This window comes from Uranotaenia lowii, chromosome 2 (assembly GCF_029784155.1).
Source record: "Uranotaenia lowii strain MFRU-FL chromosome 2, ASM2978415v1, whole genome shotgun sequence".
NCBI classification, from domain to species: Eukaryota; Metazoa; Arthropoda; class Insecta; order Diptera; family Culicidae; genus Uranotaenia; species Uranotaenia lowii.
In genome coordinates this window covers 357,522,452-357,541,684 of record NC_073692.1, presented here as the reverse complement: position 1 = coordinate 357,541,684, position 19,233 = coordinate 357,522,452, and the positions used below count along the sequence as shown (strand labels likewise).

Sequence of the window (19,233 nt, the reverse complement as noted above, 5' to 3'; positions counted from 1 at the left end):
TAACAATACCCCTTTTTCATGGTTATTTTCGCCAAAACGATGAAATGAATGGTCGGAAATTATGAATTCCAATGTGCATTCACGGTATAGTGGACGATAATAAGCATTGTGTAAACCATTAAATTTATGGTTTGTGAATATGGAACTCATGGTTTTTTCACCATACTTTTCTATTCGGGCGCTCATGATTTTATCGCAATCGTGCTCCCGAAATTCCATGAAATCATTGCAAGGTATTCGGGACACATACAGCCCTATACAGATGGTTCAAAGATCGCGAACGAAATCGGAGCAGGAATCTACATACCGCCAAGGAAAATAAGCTGCGCGTGTACTACCCGGCGAATGTAGTATTTTCTCAGCAGAAGCGTAGGCACTAAATGTTGCTGTCCAAGAAACCAACAGGAATGATCGTTTTCTGATCTTAACCGATTCTTCCAGCTGTTTGGCTGCTCTTTTCAAAGCTAATTCACTACATCCATGGATTCAGTCTCTAGAGAATCAAACACGCGGTCGCAATATTACTTTTACGTTGGTACCAGGACACGTCGGAATACCTGGCAACGAAGAAAAGGGTAAATGCGCAAATATGGCACGCTACTGACCCATATTCGATACAAACTCAAGAGCTCCAGGCCAAGACGCTATACGATCGGTGAAAAATATTACCTGGATGACAATATGGGATGACATGGGAACGCCGATGGCACTCGAATAAATCCTTTCTAAGACAAAATAAATACACGCCAAACATGTCCAAAGACCGGAAATTCTCCTCAGACCAGCGTGTCCTTATGAGACTACGTATAGGGTACACCAGGATCACTCACTCACACTTGTTTGACAAAAGTCCTGCAACGATTTGTCAATTCTGTGGTGTATAAAACATAGTTCAACACAACCTAACTGATTACTGCGGTTACAAAGAGGCTTGAGAGGAACTCAACATAAAACGAACTGTTTTCGAAATATTATAAAAAAACGAAGAATCAAGCGAAAAATCTCTTTCAGACTTTTTGGAAAAAATGGAATATTTAAGAAGCTCTGTTAAGTCTATACCATTAAGTCACGAATGCCATAAAAATAGTGAACTGTTTCAAAAAATCTTATCAGACTGAAATTGAAATTCACGAATATAACATGAAACAGATAAATAACATCACACAAAACATGACTTATTCACGGAAGTTAACACCTGCGAAAAAAGTAAAAAAGGATTAAATCCTCTTAACAGCACTCAAGATCAATGAACAATATATTCTAGATGCTTATCAGCTTGTTTTTCATTTAACTACATGTTATAATTTTAACATTTATTAAATGGCTGACAGCTTTAACAAAAGTCTATTTTTCGTACAACGATATCTGCAATATAAAACCATTTACCTATAGATTTATAGGCTATATAAAGCTCGAGCGATACTGTCGATTACATATGTAACTGAATCAGGCTTTCGGAAATTTCCAAGTAAACGAGAGGTAAATAAAGTCGTTTTAAACTAAATATTGCTTTATTTTTTTCCTCATATAAATTTGGTAACAATTTCAATAACTATCTAAACGTTCGATTTGTTAACTGAGTTTTTCTTCGATTCGACTAATCATTACACATGTATTCACGATAATCAACTTCAAGTTGACTGCTTAGTACTCGCCGATTTTTTTGTTCCTACTAATACAAACTATAATTTACACTTTTACTTACATCGAAATCTTTTGGCATGCACATTGGAGGTGAAACTATACAATATATACAAAAAAAGAGAAAAAGTTGTTCACAATCCGTCGTCGTTTGAACAACTTTTGAAAATTAAACATTAAAGTCGTATACTACTGCAGCGCATTGGAAGGACGGTGCTGACCAGCAGCAACAAGCCCATCACAAGTGCAGTGGAAACATTGACCGGGGAACATCCACCGTCATCATCCTCGTTCTGGTCTTCGGGGCTAGGGTTTTCCGTCATCGGTTCTTGCGGTGGATCGATCGGATTAAAGAATTCGAAATTCTTATGATTGAACGCGTAGATGGCAAATGTCTGTAGATTAGCCACTGGATTTGTGAGAATCATCTCAACGTTTTGTTGATTGGTTGAATAACTGCAATGTGAGGTTGAGATTAGGGGTTTGTACTCGATTAATTTTGTGGTTTGGCACTTACTTGACAACTGAATGGAACTGATAATAATCCTTATCGAGTGAGTGTAGCATGTCATCCAGGGAATTTGGCATTGCGAGGGTTCCGTTAGCGTCGAATCTGCCCTTGATGAAGATTTCCTCCAGCTCCAAGTAATTCGAGTTCTCGTGTAATGGAAGTCCACAACTGGCGAGAGACTCGTTGCGGCAAGCAATGATCCCACAGATGGACACGTGGGCATCCACATAACCTTGGAAGGTGCGATCCCCATCGAAAACGGCAAACCGATAATGATGAGTGACTTCTCGATCGGGGATGACCGTTAATTTCACACTGAAATCGCAACAAAAATCACCATTACAGATGATTTGTCCGATTTCGTCATGATATCGCTCCGGGTTGATCTGCATCGTTGTGAAATATTCCAGGAAATCACGACCCATTCGTATGTCCTCGAGCTTTTTCCCGTGCAATCTCCCAGAAAACGTATCCGTTTCTTTCTGCTCCTCAGCCGGGACATCACGCTTAATCTTGGGAACTCGCACCGGAAACAATCTCCGGGTGGCTTCACCAGTCACAAACGAGAAAACGGCCCCATTGCGACCGTTAAAAACTCCTGTTCCTGTACTTCCGGCGGGGGCATAATTGGTTCCCGAAGCAATCAGATTCACATTGTTCGCATAGGCCCAGCTTTCGAAAATCTGTGTCGAAGTCAAAAACGGAGGCTCCGAAACCCACATAGAAGGAAAAATAATATCGGTAACATCCCTCTTGACCAGCTCCAGAGCTGGCCGCGCGAACAGCAGATCGAAACAGGTGAAAATCCCAAACGTCACCCCAAAGTCAGTCTCGAAGGTTACAATTTCCGGCAGGTGGGTCGTGTTGGTGCCCGGCTCCCGGAACAGGTTAAACTTGCGGTATCGCGCTATCACAGCTCCGTTGCGGTCAAATACGACGTCGGTGTTGTACCGGTGGAACCCGTGAGGACCACAGGGTCGCGGATCGTCTTCCGGTGTCGAATCACAGTTGAAGATCTCGGACAGATTTATCACAATGTACTTGCCGGTTTCGGCAGCCAGGCAGGACACCCGAGATAGGAGTTCCGGGGAGTCCGGCCGGCAGGGGATGATTGCATCCGGGGGCTCAGGAACGTAGACCGGGTCCGAGAGGGTGTTGAGCGTCAGCTCCGGGAAGACTATGATGTCCAAGTTCTGGGGAAGGTTACAAAAATTGTATTATTTTTTTCAGTGAATCAGTTTAAATTAGGACTGGGAAGGAATGAATCTGAAATTTTGAATCTAAATCTGAATCTGAAATCTGAAATTGAAATCCGAATCTCTCAAATGATTTTTTTTCTGTTTTTTAAACCTTATCTAACATTTTTTATTCAATCATTCTGTTGTGGTATGAGCCTACTTGGTTGCGATCTCTTCTGTGGGTGTACAAATCGCGTTTCTGTGAATCGGCAGAAAGCACGTGGAAAATTTCGCGATGGCGACCAACCAAAGTGGTGCACTTGGTGCAGGAGCGCAGCAGTCAACGCTCTCGGATACGATCGTGCAGATCCTGGCCAATCAACAAAAGCTGATGGTCCAGCCTTCCCAGCAGCTGTCCGCCACAACAAGCTGTCCCGCGACGAAACCGTACTCGATTCCCTGTCCAGCAACATGGCGGAATTCGTGTACGACAAAGAAACCGGATACACATTCGACGCGCGGTTTTTCCGCTACGGCGATCTCTTCGAGAAAGACGCCAATAAGCTGGATGACGCGGCTAAAGTACGGCTCCTGCTACGGAAAATGAGCCCGCCGGATCACGAGCGATACAACAGCTTTATTTTGCCAGAGCTGACTCGTGAGTTTTCCTTCAGCGAAACGGTGGCAAAGTTAAAATCGCTGTTTGGTGCGTCTGTTTCCATCTTCCCGCCACGATGTAATTGCCTCCAGACAACCAAGGAGGACAGTGAGGACTATCTCGCCTCCTCGTGCCTGGTGAACAAGTCCTGCGTCGACTTCAAACTATCAGAACTCACCGAAGACCAGTTCAAAGTTCTGACGTTTGTGTGCGGCCTCAAATCCAAACAAGACGCCGAAATCAGGATGCGGCTCATCTATAAGCTGAATTAATCAGCGGACCTCACACTTCAGCAAATAGTTGAGCAGTGCAACAACCTCGTCAACCTCAAGATGGACACTGTCATAGTGGAAAATCCGTCAGCTGTCAACTACGTTGCACACAACCAGAGGCCCCGGCGTTTTTCAACCAGCGGCAGCACCACCCACGATCAGCCTAAAACACCCTGCTGGTTCTGTGGAGAAATGCATTTCAGCAAAGATTGCCGATTCCGCGATCACAAGTGCCGTGACTGCGGCAAGCAGGGGCATCGAATGGGTACTGCGCCTGTTTGCAACAAAATCATCATCAAGTGCCCCGAGCAAGCAGCAGCCCAAGAAAAACTTCAAGAAGAAGCGACAACACTCAACGAAAACAGTGACAGTCGGAAACATTCGCCAAGGGCGGAAATTCATCAACGTTGGGTCAATGGTGTTCCCCTCCGACTCCAGTTGGACACTGGGTCGGACATCTCCATAATCTCGCACCAATCATGGGTCAAACTGGGCCGTCCGAAGGTTCAACCAGTTTCGGGCAAAAACAGCGTCCGAAGAACCTCTGGAACTCGTTTCGGAGCTACACTGCAGCATCACTCTCCAGAGTACTGCCAGAGGGTAAGTGTTTGGTATCAGCGCCTAACGTGTGTCTCAACATTCTAGGTATCGACTTGATGGACCAATTCGGCTTGTGGAACCAGCCGATCACATCGTTCTGCAACCAAATCTCCAGTCAGCCCACTCAAGACGTTACCGACCTCCGGGCCCGTTTCCCCGACGTGTTCACCATGTTACATTTAATCTTTTCTGTTATATTTAAGATACGATATGAGCGCATCAGCAAACATTTTTATTTTAAACCCATTCCCTCATAAATGATTTACAGCGTGCGTACACGAAATAAGCAAATAATTTATATTTGCAATCATCAAAACGTTAAAACACTGGAAAAAATAATAACGGAACAATCTGCCCGCCATGGAACAACCTGGTCTGAAAAAAAGTCAATGACAAATTGGCACCGAAAAATTGGCATCACTGTTTTACTTGTCAACACGACAAAAAAGCATTTCCGGAAAACGGCACCAAAAGTGCAAAAGTTCGCGAGTGAATCGTTCGTGCGCCATTGCGATGAACGTCGCTACCCGAGAAAATTTATTTCCTGCGAATCAATCAGGTAAGCGGCATTGGAACACCGACGAGAAAACGGCACAGGGCGGATTCTAACATTATGCCAAATTTGTAGCTACGTTCCACCAACCGGTCGGCAGGAAACCGATTCGGGGCACGCGCAACGAGGCAGTCGTTTGTTGTCAGTTGGTCGCCAAGAGCCGGCTGTTTTCAAGCCGTGAGTGGACGAGTCCACAAGAAAACAATCCAGAGCACGAAGAGGTAAGCGGATCCAGATTACTAAAAATATAACTGGTCCTAACACAAGGAAAAAACCTTTGCCCTCAGATAAATTCCACCAAAGTGGTCGGCCAAAACTTGTCCTTTCCAAACCGTGAAACGACGGGAACGGACATTGGACACAAGGAATCGTCAGGTAAGCGCTGCATCCGAACAGCCTGGACGATCGACATTTATGTCATAGTGCTTTTTGCCTCTTCTAGAGTCGATCCGCTGGTTGGTAGAAACCGACCTCCACAGATGCGAAAAGGGGCCAAAGAAGAAGAAAAACATCCTCCAAAAAGGGTCAGCTCTGACTGTAAGTACTAGCAACATCAACGCCAAACTGGCTCGCGCCTGATAAGAGATTTTGTCTCCCCAGGACCTTTTTTTTCTGCATTGCTTCATCCTTTACATCACCCTTTTACGCCACCTCGTGGAAACTCATTGGTGCGGCGATTTGTAACCCATTTGGGGAAAGCCATTGCCGTCATTTTCTCGTCGGGTCATCGCAGCATCTTGGCAAGCGTTTGTGGAACATTAGTGGAATCTTGGCACCCGTCAGGAACGCCATCTGGTGGCATATCGGATCACTTATCGATCCTGTTCGATTTAGGAACATTATCCGGGCACAGTCGGAGGAAAACGAGGCAATTTCACCTGGGATTGGAAATCAAGTTTCCACTCACACGTTTTTGCCCCAGCGAACATTCATCATCGTCCGGAAGGAGGAGCCTCTCGGATAGCGGCTCACATTTGTTTTCTCCGCCAGCCGGAGGGTACGCCTATCGGTTTCTAGCCCATTGTGCAGCAGTTCCGGGAATTCGCCTGGTCTCAGCATTCCTTTTGGCGCTGATGACAAGTCACCAGCAAGGTGCTTGTGCAGTCACGAGCTGCAAGATTGCAATCAGTGTTCGACAGAGTTGTCCGACGCGAAGCGGTCGACGAAGCGCAAGCAGGCGCGAAGAAATAAGAAGATTCGGTCCGGAATTGTGGTCCGGCATATTAGCGGCGCAACAGCTTTGCGCAAACTCTGGCGAGGAGCCAGAAAACGAGCGGTGTGCTGCGGGGAGGTCCATCCGAACCGTATCAACCAAACAACAAGTTCCGGACATAGAGCGACAGCAACGAAGGAGGCCATTGCGCAAGATCGGTTTGCGCAAACGAAGTGCGAAATCAGTAAGCCAGTCAGCGAACACATCGAGCGCTGGGTGCGGCACGGGTGAGGTCATCCGAAGCGTGTCGCACAGCCCGGGAGAGGCAAATCACATCGTAGCAAACACGGCGCAAGTCTGTGCTGGCAACCCGAAGCATGACGCATCATCCGAAGGAGCCTTCGTGGGTGGCGAAAGACCAGCATACGTAAGTCGCTAAAAATCTAAAATTTTATGGGGGGAAAATAAAATGGGTTCATCCTAAAATGCAACAATGTTGAAGTTGCTAACAATATGTTTGCTATTATGTTATTTTTATTTTGTGGCATCGACCACGGACATCCTGTCACAACCACCAAGCCAGGCCTGTGCAACAAGACCCCGATTCAGCTGGTGCTGAAAGCGAATCAAAAGCCGGTGTTCCGACCAAAACAACCGGTGGCTTACAGCATGGAGAGCTTCGTGGAGGAAGAGCTAAACCGGTTGGAAAGTCTCGACATCATCAAGAAAATCGACTTTTCTGACTGGGCAGCCCCGATAGTCGTCGTGCGGAAGCCAAACGGGAGGGTCCGCATGTGTGCGGATTACTCCACCGGACTGAACGCTGCGCTAGAGCCAAATTGTTACCCGCTGCCCCTTCCCGACGACATTTTTACGAAAATGACCAACTGTCGATACTTCAACCACATCGACCTGTCCGACGCCTACCTTCAGGTGTCGTTCGACGCAGCAAGCCAACCACTCTTTACCATCAACATGCACAAGGGTCTCTACCAGTTCACCAGATTGTCGCCCGGCATCAAATCCGCTCCGGGGGCCTTCCAGCAGTTGATGGACGCCATGCTCGTCGGTCTCGACTGCACCACTGGTTATCTGGATGACATCCTGGTAGGGGGACGAACTCACGAAGAGCACTGTCGCAACCTGCAACTTGTACTCACTCGCCTGCAGGAATTCGGATTCACTGTCCGGATTGAAAAATGCAGCTTCAACATGCGCCAGGTGAAATACTTGGGAAAAACCCTCGATGGTGACGGAATCCGACCAGACCCGGAGAAGGTGGCATTGCCAACATGCCACCTCCACACGACGTTCCGATGCTTCGGTGTTATCTGGGTGCCATAAATTATTATGGCAAGTACGTGAAGGAGATGCGCACTCTTCGTCAGCCGATGGATCAGCTGTTCAAAGCGGGCACCAAATTCGAGTGATTAACAACGTGCCAGAAATCATTCGATCGCTTTCGGGAATTGCTACAATCACCGTTGCTTCTGACGCACTACAACCCCAAAATTGACATCGTGGTGTCGGCGGATGCGTAATCGTTCGGACTGGGAGCCCGCATTGCCCACAGGCTCCCCGACGGGTCAGTCAAAGCGATCTGTCACGTGTCCCGTAGCCTCACTCAAGCCGAAAGCAACTACAGTTAAGTTGAGAAGGAGGGCTTGGCGCTGGTGTTCGGCATTACGCGGTTTCATCGGATGCTGTTCGGTTGTCATTTCATCCTCGAGACCGACCACAAACCGCTCCTACAGATATTCGGCTCGAAAAAATGCATTCCCATCTACACCGCGTACAGGCTCCAGCGGTGGGCCCTTACTCTTCTTCTTTACGATTTCGAGATTAGGTACATCTCCATCGAAAGCTTCGGGCACGCTGACGTACTTTCCAGGCTCATTAACAGTCACGTGCGACCAGAAGAAGAGCACATCGCCAGTCTAGAGCTAGAAAAAAGCGTTCGCACCGTGGTCGACGAGTCACTTCAAGCTTTCCCGCTCTCCTTTAAGGTAGTTCAGAGCGAGACCAAAAGCGACACCAGTTTGCAGCAAGTGATTCGCTTTGTCAACGAAGGCTGGCCGACCAAGAAAACCAGTATAACCGATCCCGTAATTCAAAAGTTTTTCTAACGTCGAGAGTGTCTCTCTGTTGTCACCGGTTGCCCACTTTATGGTGAAAGATTGGTCATCCCGCCAAGGTTCCGGAAGTGCGTTCTCCAACAACTCCACAAAGGACTCCCCGGAGTTGAACAAATGCGCTCTTTGGCTCGTCGGTATGTATACTGGCCCAATGTAGCGAACCTTGTGCCAGCGTAGCCAAGACCGACCGGAAGACTACCATGGAATCCTGGCCAACACCGGAGAAACCGTGGCAGCGGTTACATCTGGATTACGTCGGTCCACTGGATGGGAACTACTTTCTCATTCTGGTGGATTCATACACAAAATGGCCGGAAGTAGTACAAACTAAAGACATCACCACCGCAGCCACCTTGCGAATCCTTCGTGGAATCTTCGCGAGATACGGTCAACCGGAAACGCTCGTTACAGACAACGGGACGCAGCTCACCAGCGACCGGTGCGAATCGTACTGTGACACACACGGCATCGTTCACCTCAAAACAGCACCATTCCATCCGCAATCCAATGGATTAGAAGAGAGGTTTGCCGACACTTTTAAACGGTCGCTCAAGAAAATCACCGCAGGGGAGGAAACCCTCGACGAAGCCATCGACACCTTTCTGCTGTGCTACAGGACCACACCGTGTCGTAGCGCTCTTGGTGGGAAATCTCCTGCCGAGATGATGTACAAACGGAACATCCGTACGTCCCTGGAACTACTTCGCCCGCCTACGCCGTGTCAGAAATTGCCAAGTACCGACCACGAAGAACAATTCAATCGCAAACACGGCGCGAAAGCTCGCATCTACGATCCTCAAGATCTCGTCTGGGCTAAGGTCTACGCCTTCAACAAATGGACCTGGCAGCCTGGAATGATCATAGAGCGCATCGGTCGGGTGATGTATAACATCTGGCTACCATCGAAACAGAACCTTATCCAATCCCACTGCGGACTCGGTACGAAGCTGAAAAGGAAGCAAATTCGGAAGCAATACCGGGAGTAACTCAAGTACCGTTATCTATTTTCCTGGACAGTTGGGGTCTACGTTCAACACCTGAGCCGGAAGTCGAACTGCCGACCCAACTCCAAGAAATTCTTCAACCATCGAATGATCGTCGACGTCAACGAACTCCCCATAGCTACCAACGACAAGAACCGATTCTTACTCGCCAGTCTTCGAGAATGCGAAGACAGCCAGCTAGGTACGATCCGTACCATCTTTATTAAATCGGGGGAGGTGTTGAGAGGACAACTCACCAACCGTCAAATGACGGCACAATTTACCAGTGGGCCTCTACAGCTGATGGCTGTCAGCCTGACAGATGCCGCCTGATCGTGTGTCGTCATCACCGTGATTCAGCAGATCTTCAGTTCAACTCCAACGTGTATTGCGATCAGCAGCTCGCGTACAAAGTTTTTATAGGGGAGATGAGGGCATAACGAGCACCCGAGGCATAATGAGAACTACGCTTTTCTACGAAAGTGCGTATTTTCTTAAATAAATTTTCATGAGGATTTGTTTCGTACTTCCTATAGTATTAATTTTTCACAAAAAAGGAATCTCCTTATCATCTTTACAGAGATATTAAAAAAAAACTAGCTTGGTTCTCAAGTTACGAAAATATTATAATTTTTGAGCACCACGAAATAAGCTCTTATGATCTTAAAATAACCTTGATCTATAATGTACGCACTGCAACATGATGTACACATTGTTTCTCAATTTTTACCATCAAAAAATTTTTGATTTTTCACTTTTATCAATTTTAAAACACGTTTTTACTTAAATTTGTTGACTAGGGGCATATAGAGCACCATATTATCGAGGCATAATGAGCATTTTCTGCCGTAGAATCTAGCAGCGAATTAAAAATTGATTTATAGCGCCACACCTTGACTAGTTTTCATCCGACAATTTAGCCTATTGGTAAGGTGTCGGAGAGGTAATCAAAAGACTAGAGTTAGATTTCTGTTCGAGGTGATTTTTTTCCATTCACAATTAATGATCGATTTTTTTATTGTTACATTATACGGCTAGTAGCATCATCCTCCGAACAAAGCACTTAATGTATGAGCGTGCGTGAATTGTTTGTATTCTACAAACAGACCTAGATTATATTGTTATTGCTTTGTTTGATGAATCTACGACTCACCTGACTTCATCGAATTGAATTCGCTGCTAGATTCCCCGGCAAAAACGCACATCTTGCTCTGATTAATGGTGCTCATACTGCCTCAGGGGGGGTTCTCATTATGCCTCCACAGTGGCTGGTTTTCAGCTTTTGGCAAAAAATTTTAAAATGCATTTTTTAACGTTTTCATCTAGTTTTTCACGTTTCAGCCCGTTAGGGAATAGGCTTTTCAAGTGTCTGAACACGAAACAATAATGTAACCTCCATATTATAGCTATTTTCTATGGTTAAATAACCGTTTTCCTTAAGGTGGCCATTATGCCCCCATCTCCCCTATATGTAGTTTATCGCCCAAATATATGTTTAACGTTAACTAATCGCGAGTTGCTTATATATTCAACCTGATAAACCTGGATGAATTTTGTTAAAAAAAATTTCAAATAAGCAAAAACATTCGGGCAAAATCCGGCCAATCAGACAACCTTAGTTGGTCTACACGGTAAATTTAGATTATTCAGATGCTGATTAATTTCGGTTCAGCGGTCGCACCATGTATGAAGATGAAAACAACTGAGTTGAAATGCTTTAAAATTCTGAGTTGTTTTCATCTATTGGCTTTCAAAGCCTGGAACTTAGCGAAGACGCATACGTTTTCGAACAAAATAGATGAAAACAACTCAGAGAGTTCCAAAAACCATTGTTGATTGTTTGGATGCGATGGTCGGAAACAGTTGACGAAATAATCAAGGTGAGTTTTAATTACATTTTCTATTGGAAATTAAGTAATGTCGAAGGGAAATGCAAAATTGAACAATTTTATCTTTTCTTCCAGCAATCTCTACGGAAGCCATCATTGCATTCAAAACTGTAAGTATAATTTTCTCATAATTTTGAAGTGTAAACCATCACCTATGGTGTTTTTTTTCTAGTCTTTTCAGATCAGCTCAAATTAGACAGAGTGCAGGGTGGCCACCCATCCGGGAAAAACGGGAAAAGCGGGAAAAAGACGGGATTTGAAATCCAACGGGAAAAAAGCGGGAAAAAGCCGGGAATTTTTTCGAATAGTCGGGAATTTTTGGCTCAGTGCAAATCTGTTCAGTGAAGTTTAGTCGAAATAGGTCGAAACAAGTGGAAATAGATTGACAGTTGATCACCAGTCGCTTTCCAATTGACTTCGACCGATTTCTACCAGATCGAAACGGATCCTCCTGCCGAACTGGATCGGTTTCGATTAGTTTGAACTTGCTTCATAGAACAATAAAAGGATGTTCCCGAATAGCCAGATTGCTAATCGAATAGAAATGGCAAGAACAAAAATAAGCTATTTGAAACCACACGGTATTGCTCTATTTTTTGAATAAAATTTTCAATTTACTACAGAATTGCAGCGAGTTCGTATTAGGATTTGACGAAACGTTAAATAAAATTGTGCAGAACCAACAAATGGATATTGGTGTGCGCTTCTGGAATCAAAACACAAACCTAGTTGAAGCAAGTTATATTGGTTCTACATTTTTATCGTCGACGCGCTCGAATGACCTTCTGAATCGCGTGAAACTGTTTTTAGAAAAATCCTGATCTACTGAAACGAGTGATCCAGTATTCCATAGATAGTCCAGCAGTAAATTGGAAAATGCTCAAGGAACTAACTAGCGAGGATCAAGAACTTGTTTCGAATTCGGCGCACGAGATTCTCACCATTGGGAGCTGTGGACTTCAAACTGTACATAAAGCGTTCAAGGAGGGACTGAGGGAGAGTGAATGGAATTTGGATGCATTTTTGAGGGCGTTATATAGCCTGTTCAAAAATATTCCACTTTGAAGGGCAAATTATACTGCAGTAACGGGTTCAACTATATTTCCGTTATAATTTTGTGACTTTTCCTTCGATTTCCCGATCGAGTGTATTCAACATTGTTGCTAAAGCTGTAGATGATAATTTGCTGGGACCAAAAATGAGTTTTTTTTTGTTACGGAAGCTTCGACTGTTGAGTCCTTTTTACGCGAATATCAGATAGAGGCACCGATGGTCCCGTTTCTCTTCGATGATTAAACCGGGCTTGTAAGAGATTGATGGAGAAAGTTGGAAAGCCTGAACGACTGAACTTAAAATCAACAACACTTATTGGAATTGAACTCTCAGAAATAAGTCTTCTACCTTCTGGAAACGTAGAAATTGGATTCTCAACTAAATCGGCAATTAAGAAAGCAAAAGAGTCTGGTCATGTTTCCGAAAAGGATATCCTTGTATTCAAAAATAGCTGTCGTTCGTTTTACTGTGGATTTTTTTTAAGAAAATGGCTATACCATCTCCCTTGTCTCATCCCATCACTCGGTATTTATCGTGCGTTAATCCGATGTGATCCTTACCAGATACTTTCAGAGAAAAGCGGGACATTACACGAGCGGGATATTGCCGAAAAAAGCGGGACATTTCAGACACTTTTAAAAACTTCATTTTTAAGACCATTCCTGTACATTAGTGAATGTTCCTTCAGCTGAAATAGTACATAAAAAGTAACAACATATGGGTATAAAATTGAATTCTCAAGAAAACTTCCATCTTTATATACTCCGAACACTCTAGTCAAAAGTGTTGTAGGACGAATTTGGACAATTATGTGCCTTCAATAAAAACATCATTTCGGGATATCGAAGAAAAACACAACCATTGGACATTTTTTGGATGGAACTTATTGGCGAACTGAAAAAGGAGCTCTTCAATTTGACGACCCTATTGAAGAAAATTCTAATTTAGTCTCATGGCAACGCGTCGATGGAAAAAGGCTTTTCCGTTAACGCGAAATGCCTAGTTGAACACCAAACCGAGAGTCTGACAGCCCAATGTATCGTACACGACAGAATCAACATGTCAGAGGGAGTTACAGCTATAACGATAACAAAATCGTTAATCCAGTATGTCCGCAATTCTGCAAAAATTTTGTTTGGTTTTCTGTTGTATAGAACCGGGAACCGGGGAAGACCATGCGGGAAAAAAACGGGAAAAATGCGGGAAATCAAAAATTGATTTTGAGTGGCCACCCTGAGAGTGTGCTGGTGGGTGAGCGTGGGACAGCAAGAAGCTCCACCGGCTGGATGCGGTCAAATGACTCGGTGGCACTAACTTTTTTTGTGGTAAAAATAAAACCAACCGGATAAAAATGCACGCATTCATCTTCTGAATACAATCGTCTTTTTCTTTCTGAAATCAGAAATTCCATTCAAAACCGCTTTGAAATTTCATAAATTTTTGATTTTTTTTCATTCAGTCGATCCATGAACAAGGCTGGTAAACGGTGGATAATGTGCAACACGAGACCCCATAGTGGTCATATCACCTCTTATTCACAACTCCTATCTCTACCTCCTCGTGGTGCCGGCTGGGGTGCGAGTAACCTAAGCGGAGATCGGGTACCCAACCCCGGTGGATGCTTTGGTCGCATGCAGACTGAGAAGGTGGCCGCACGCGTCTGTTCCCCATGTCAGGGGCGGCGTGCAACAACAACTGAGCGTCTGTTCTCCAGGTCAGGGGCGGCTCAAACAGCGTCTGTCTTGCAGCAAGCGGCTGAATTTATGAAATGCGGCTCCCGCCAGCTAAGTCCAAGATGGCAGCCCCATCGCGGGATAGGGACTATAGGCTAACAACCTACTGCTCCTGATATCTTGTATTGTTACAGAAACTGAGAGAAGAAATAACCGATTTGGAACTTTGGCAACGACTTTTAGCATGAAAACACGGACTAGAATTGGAACTTGGAATGTGTTGACCCTTGCCCAGCCAGGAAAGCTGGCTCAACTTGCTAGAGAAGCTAGCCGCCTCAAGCTAGAGATATTGGGACTGAGCGAAGTCCGTTGGCCTAACACTGGAGAACACAAGACACAGTCCGGGCAAGTACTGCTTTACTCTGGCATACGAGGAGAACATGCTACTCGGGAACGAGGAGTTGGTTTCCTGTTAAGCCCGCAGGCCCATGCGGCCCTCATAAGATGGGAACCGATAAACGAAAGAATAATCGTAGCCAGATTCAGAACACGGGTTAGAAACCTTACAATGGTCCAGTGTTATGCGCCAACTGACGTTGCCGACTTGCAGGAGAAAGAGCAGTTTTACAGTCAACTGAACAGCGTGGTTGAGAGAATTCCGAAGGGTGACATTCAAATCCATCTGGGCGACCTCAACGCAAAGATTGGCTCCGACAATCAGGACCTTGAGCGCATCATGGGGCGCCATGGCCTAGGACAGATGAGCGAAAACGGAGAGCTGTTTGTAGAATTTTGTGGCAACAACAACATGGTGATCGGTGGATCGCTCTTCCCCCATCGACCAGCACATAAGGTCACTTGGGTATCCCGAGATGGCCGAACAGAAAATCAAATTGACCACATCTGCATCAGCCGAAAATGGAGAAGGAGCCTTCTTGATGTCCGCAACAAGCGAAGCGCAGACATTGCATCTGACCATCACCTCGTCCTTGGCGAGATACGACTGAGAGTTGCGCGTGTCCAACGGCGCGAGGAGAAGGTCGGGTGTCGATACGACGTCCGCCGGTTGGAGAATCCAGAGGTGAAAAGGGCATACGTTGAACAGCTAGAATCCCGAGCCTCGGAGCTGCCGACAGACGGAACAGTCGAAGAACAGTGGTGTGGAATCAAGAATGCCTTTATCACGACGAGCCATGGTACTCTCGGTAAAGTTTGTGGAAGACGAAGTGAATGGATGTCGGATGAAACCTGGAGGATGATTGATGATCGGAGAAAGGCGAAAGTCGGAATTGAGCAGGCATGTACCGGGTCAGCCAAAACAGCCGCCTGCTTACGATATGCGGAGCTGGAAAAGGCAGTTAAACGAGCTTGTAGACGAGACAAGAGAGACTGGACAAACTCCCTAGCCGAAGAGGGAGAAAGAGCCGCCGCCATTGGAGATATCCGATTATTATATGATATTTCTCGCCGCCTTAGTGGTGCAAGGACTAATGCAAGAATGCCGCTGAAAAACCGAGCAGGTCAGCTGCTGACAGATCGAACAGATCAGCTCAAGCGTTGGACTGAGCATTTTGATCAACTTTTCCGAGTTACAAATAGCAATGGCCAACAGAACCCGCAGCTCGAGGCGCCCACAGTAAGTCGCATTAATGGCGTAAACTCGGAAGCGCCCTCGCTGGCTGAAATAGAAGCGGCAATCAAGAACATGAAATCCAACAAAGCGCCTGGAATCGATTGCATTCCTGCTGAAATGCTCAAAGCCGACCCTGCCTTGTCAGCACAAATATTGCACCGTCTTTTCGCTGACATTTGGGATACTGCAACATTCCCGGCCGACTGGATGCAGGGTATCCTCGTAAAGGTCCCAAAGAAAGGAGACCTAACAGAGTGCGGTAACTGGCGTGGCATAACTTTGATCTGTACAACCCTCAAAGTACTCTGCAAAGTGATCCTGAACAGGATCCAGGAGAAAATCGACGCTACACTCCGACGGCAACAAGCTGGATTCCGATCCGGACGATCATGTGTGGACCACATCACAACGCTACGAATAATACTGGAACAAATCAACGAATTCCAGGACTCTCTTCTGCTGGTGTTCGTTGATTTCGAAAAAGCATTTGACCGACTGAACCACGAAAACATCTGGGCTGCTCTTAGACGAAGAGGGGTCCCAGAGAAACTAGTCCATCTCATCGAAGCACAGTACGAGGCATTTTCGTGCAAGGTCTTGCACGACGGTGTCTTGTCCGAACCAATCCCGGTAACTGCTGGAGTGAGACAAGGATGTATTTTATCACCGCTACTTTTTCTCATCGTAATGGATGAGATCTTGACTGGATCGATTGACTGTAGACCAAACCGAGGATTGCCGTGGAATCCTTCAACCATGGAGCAACTGAACGACCTTGACCTGGCAGACGATATTGTTTTGCTCGCTCAAACACAACAAGACATGCAGAGCAAACTCGATGACCTCACCGAAAGCTCCAAGGCAGCAGGTCTCAAAATCAATGTCGGAAAGACCAAGTCGATGGAAATCAATACAGGAAATCGTTCCAATTTCGTGGTAGCTGGACAACAGGTTGAGACAGTGGAGTGCTTCCAGTATCTTGGTAGCCAGATTACGCCTGATGGTGGTACCAAGAAGGACATCGAAACCCGGATCAGAAAAGCCCGATTTGCGTTTGCGAGTCTCCGAAACATCTGGCGGTCACGCCAGATCTCTCTACGAACTAAGATCCGAATCTTTAACTCAAACGTCAAATCCGTATTGCTGTACGGGTGTGAGACTTGGTGCACATATGCGGTGGCGACGCGAAAACTGCAAGTTTTTGTGAATCGGTGCCTGCGGAACATCATCCGCGCTTGGTGGCCTGGCAACTGGATCTCAAACGTTGAACTTCATCGCCGGTGTCATCAAAAGGCGCTAGAAATCGAGATTCGAGAACGTAAGTGGAGATGGATTGGGCACACGCTGCGAAGAGATGAAAACGAGATTTGCAGAGAGGCGCTTGACTGGAATCCAGATGGGCATCGAAGAAGAGGCAGGCCCAAAAGCTCGTGGCGGCGAAGTCTAGCCGCTGAAATCCGCACAGTTGACGAGAACCTTGGCTGGCAGCAAGTGAAGACGCTGGCTCCGGATCGCCAGCAGTGGAGATCTTTTATCTCAGCCCTATGCGCCGGTCAATCGACGCTGGACCCTTAGGTAGGTAGGTAGGATCCATGAACAAGCCTAAACCACCCTGAACAAAAACAACTCAGAATTCGCGAAAACCCCTACAATTCATTTTTGAGTTTTCCCGCTCTAATCAAAATTTGAGTTTTCCCAGTTTTGGCGCATTTTGAATTATTTTCCTTCAAATCTGAGTCAGGGAGAATTAGAGTGTAATCTTTTTGAAAATTCGAAATAGGAGACTAAGGACTATACTCAAAACTCATGCACCAACTTATTATGTGAACAACTTTTGTTGCGTTTTTCGAGTACAGTCTTTAAGTTTCTATCAACAAGTGAGAATTTTTTGAAAAATCTATAAAAGAATTGTATACCTGGGATAAGATTTCGAGGTTTTGGTTTTAGTTCTGAGTCGAGACTGTTACTCTTGATTAACTGTAACCGTTCATCGAAATTGTATTATGAATTTAAAAATTTGTTAAATTTCGAGTTTAAAGAAGAACATTTTGCTTAATATTTTTTGGACCCTCATGGGGGGGGGGGGGGGCTTACCCTCAAAATACCACCCGTTCCTACAGCCATGACCCTATAACACTCTGCGTGAGATTTGTGGAGTGACTTGGCCGGCGTCATTATTGGTTAATATTAAAGAATGAGATTCTCAAAACTGCATTGTGAGATTGTGCAGATTGTTCCCAGCACCTTTCATTTGGTTCATTGTGCAATGTTGATGATCTCGAACCAATCGCGGAGTGCAACCATTATGTCATTGGCCAGGAGGGGCCGCCGGTGGACCGTAGTTAATAGCAAGCTCAAGCTCAAGCTCAACGCCCCCGCCCCTCCGTTTCTACGGCCATGACTACGAACCTAATTTAAGTACTCTTGCTTTACCGTGTGATAATGTCAATATTTATACTGTGCTATGATCATTATCACTATTCTATTGTTTGGCGATCATCATTTGCGAATTGCCAAAGCATGCGGTGAACCAAAACAAACAACGTGAATACTATGACAATAAACCTCCGTTTGCTAACCGACTCAGATGGTGCACTGGATAAAATATCGGACTGGCAAACCGAGATGAAAATGTTGCAGTGAGTTCGATTCTATTTACTTTTTTTTTGGATGAACTATCCAATAGAATGAAAATACCATAAAATGTTGTTCTTGTTTCGCTTGAATGTAGTGGATTGCTTGGGAGCTCGAGTCCTTATGCCCAGTAGTATTTTTCCAATCATATCAAATTTACATGAGAAAATTTTATTTTATTCTTTTCACCAAAAAAAAGAGTACATTTGGTAAAATTTCACAAAAAAGAAGAGTACGCTCATTTCTAGATCTAAAAAGAGTACAAGTTCTCTTAAAAGAGTACGTATGGTATCTCTATGCTAGACGTTACTTATTGTGTAAAGAATCACAAGGAAAGCAATCGCTATAAAATTAAGTCTTAAAATCTTAAGACCAACCTGCGCTTCCTCGGACCGGATCAGCTGCTCGTAAGCCTCCAGATGCAGCTCGGTCCTTTGCCGGATGTCCATGTTCAGCAGCTCCGGCCGGAACTCAATCACCCCTACCAGATAGCTACTATCATCGTGGGAACTTTTGCTGCTCGGAACATGCCGGGTCGATACTGGTGCTGCGAAATCCGTTTCAGCTGCTTCATGGGTGTCGTCATCTTCGAAACTGCCGCGAAACAGCTGCCGCAGCATCCATGGAACGGAATTGTTCACGCAGATTAGTAGGGTGTCGTTAGCAA

At 45.4% G+C, this 19,233-nt stretch overlaps 1 protein-coding gene across 6 annotated transcripts in view; it reads right to left on the bottom strand.

The window, feature by feature from the left end:
• Window positions 1-1,484: 1,484 nt before the first annotated feature.
• LOC129745592 (vanin-like protein 2) overlaps window positions 1,485-19,233 on the bottom strand; it is a 38,281-nt gene continuing 20,532 nt past the window's right edge. For all 6 annotated transcript variants that reach the window (XM_055738749.1, XM_055738750.1, XM_055738751.1 and 3 more), the window contains 3 exons: window positions 18,944-19,174; window positions 2,159-3,345; window positions 1,485-2,097 (listed from right to left, as the gene is read on the bottom strand). In XM_055738749.1, the coding sequence (XP_055594724.1) occupies window positions 1,818-2,097; window positions 2,159-3,345; window positions 18,944-19,174 (1,698 nt within the window). In that variant the 3' untranslated portion in view covers window positions 1,485-1,817. The remainder of the gene's footprint in view (window positions 2,098-2,158; window positions 3,346-18,943; window positions 19,175-19,233) is intronic.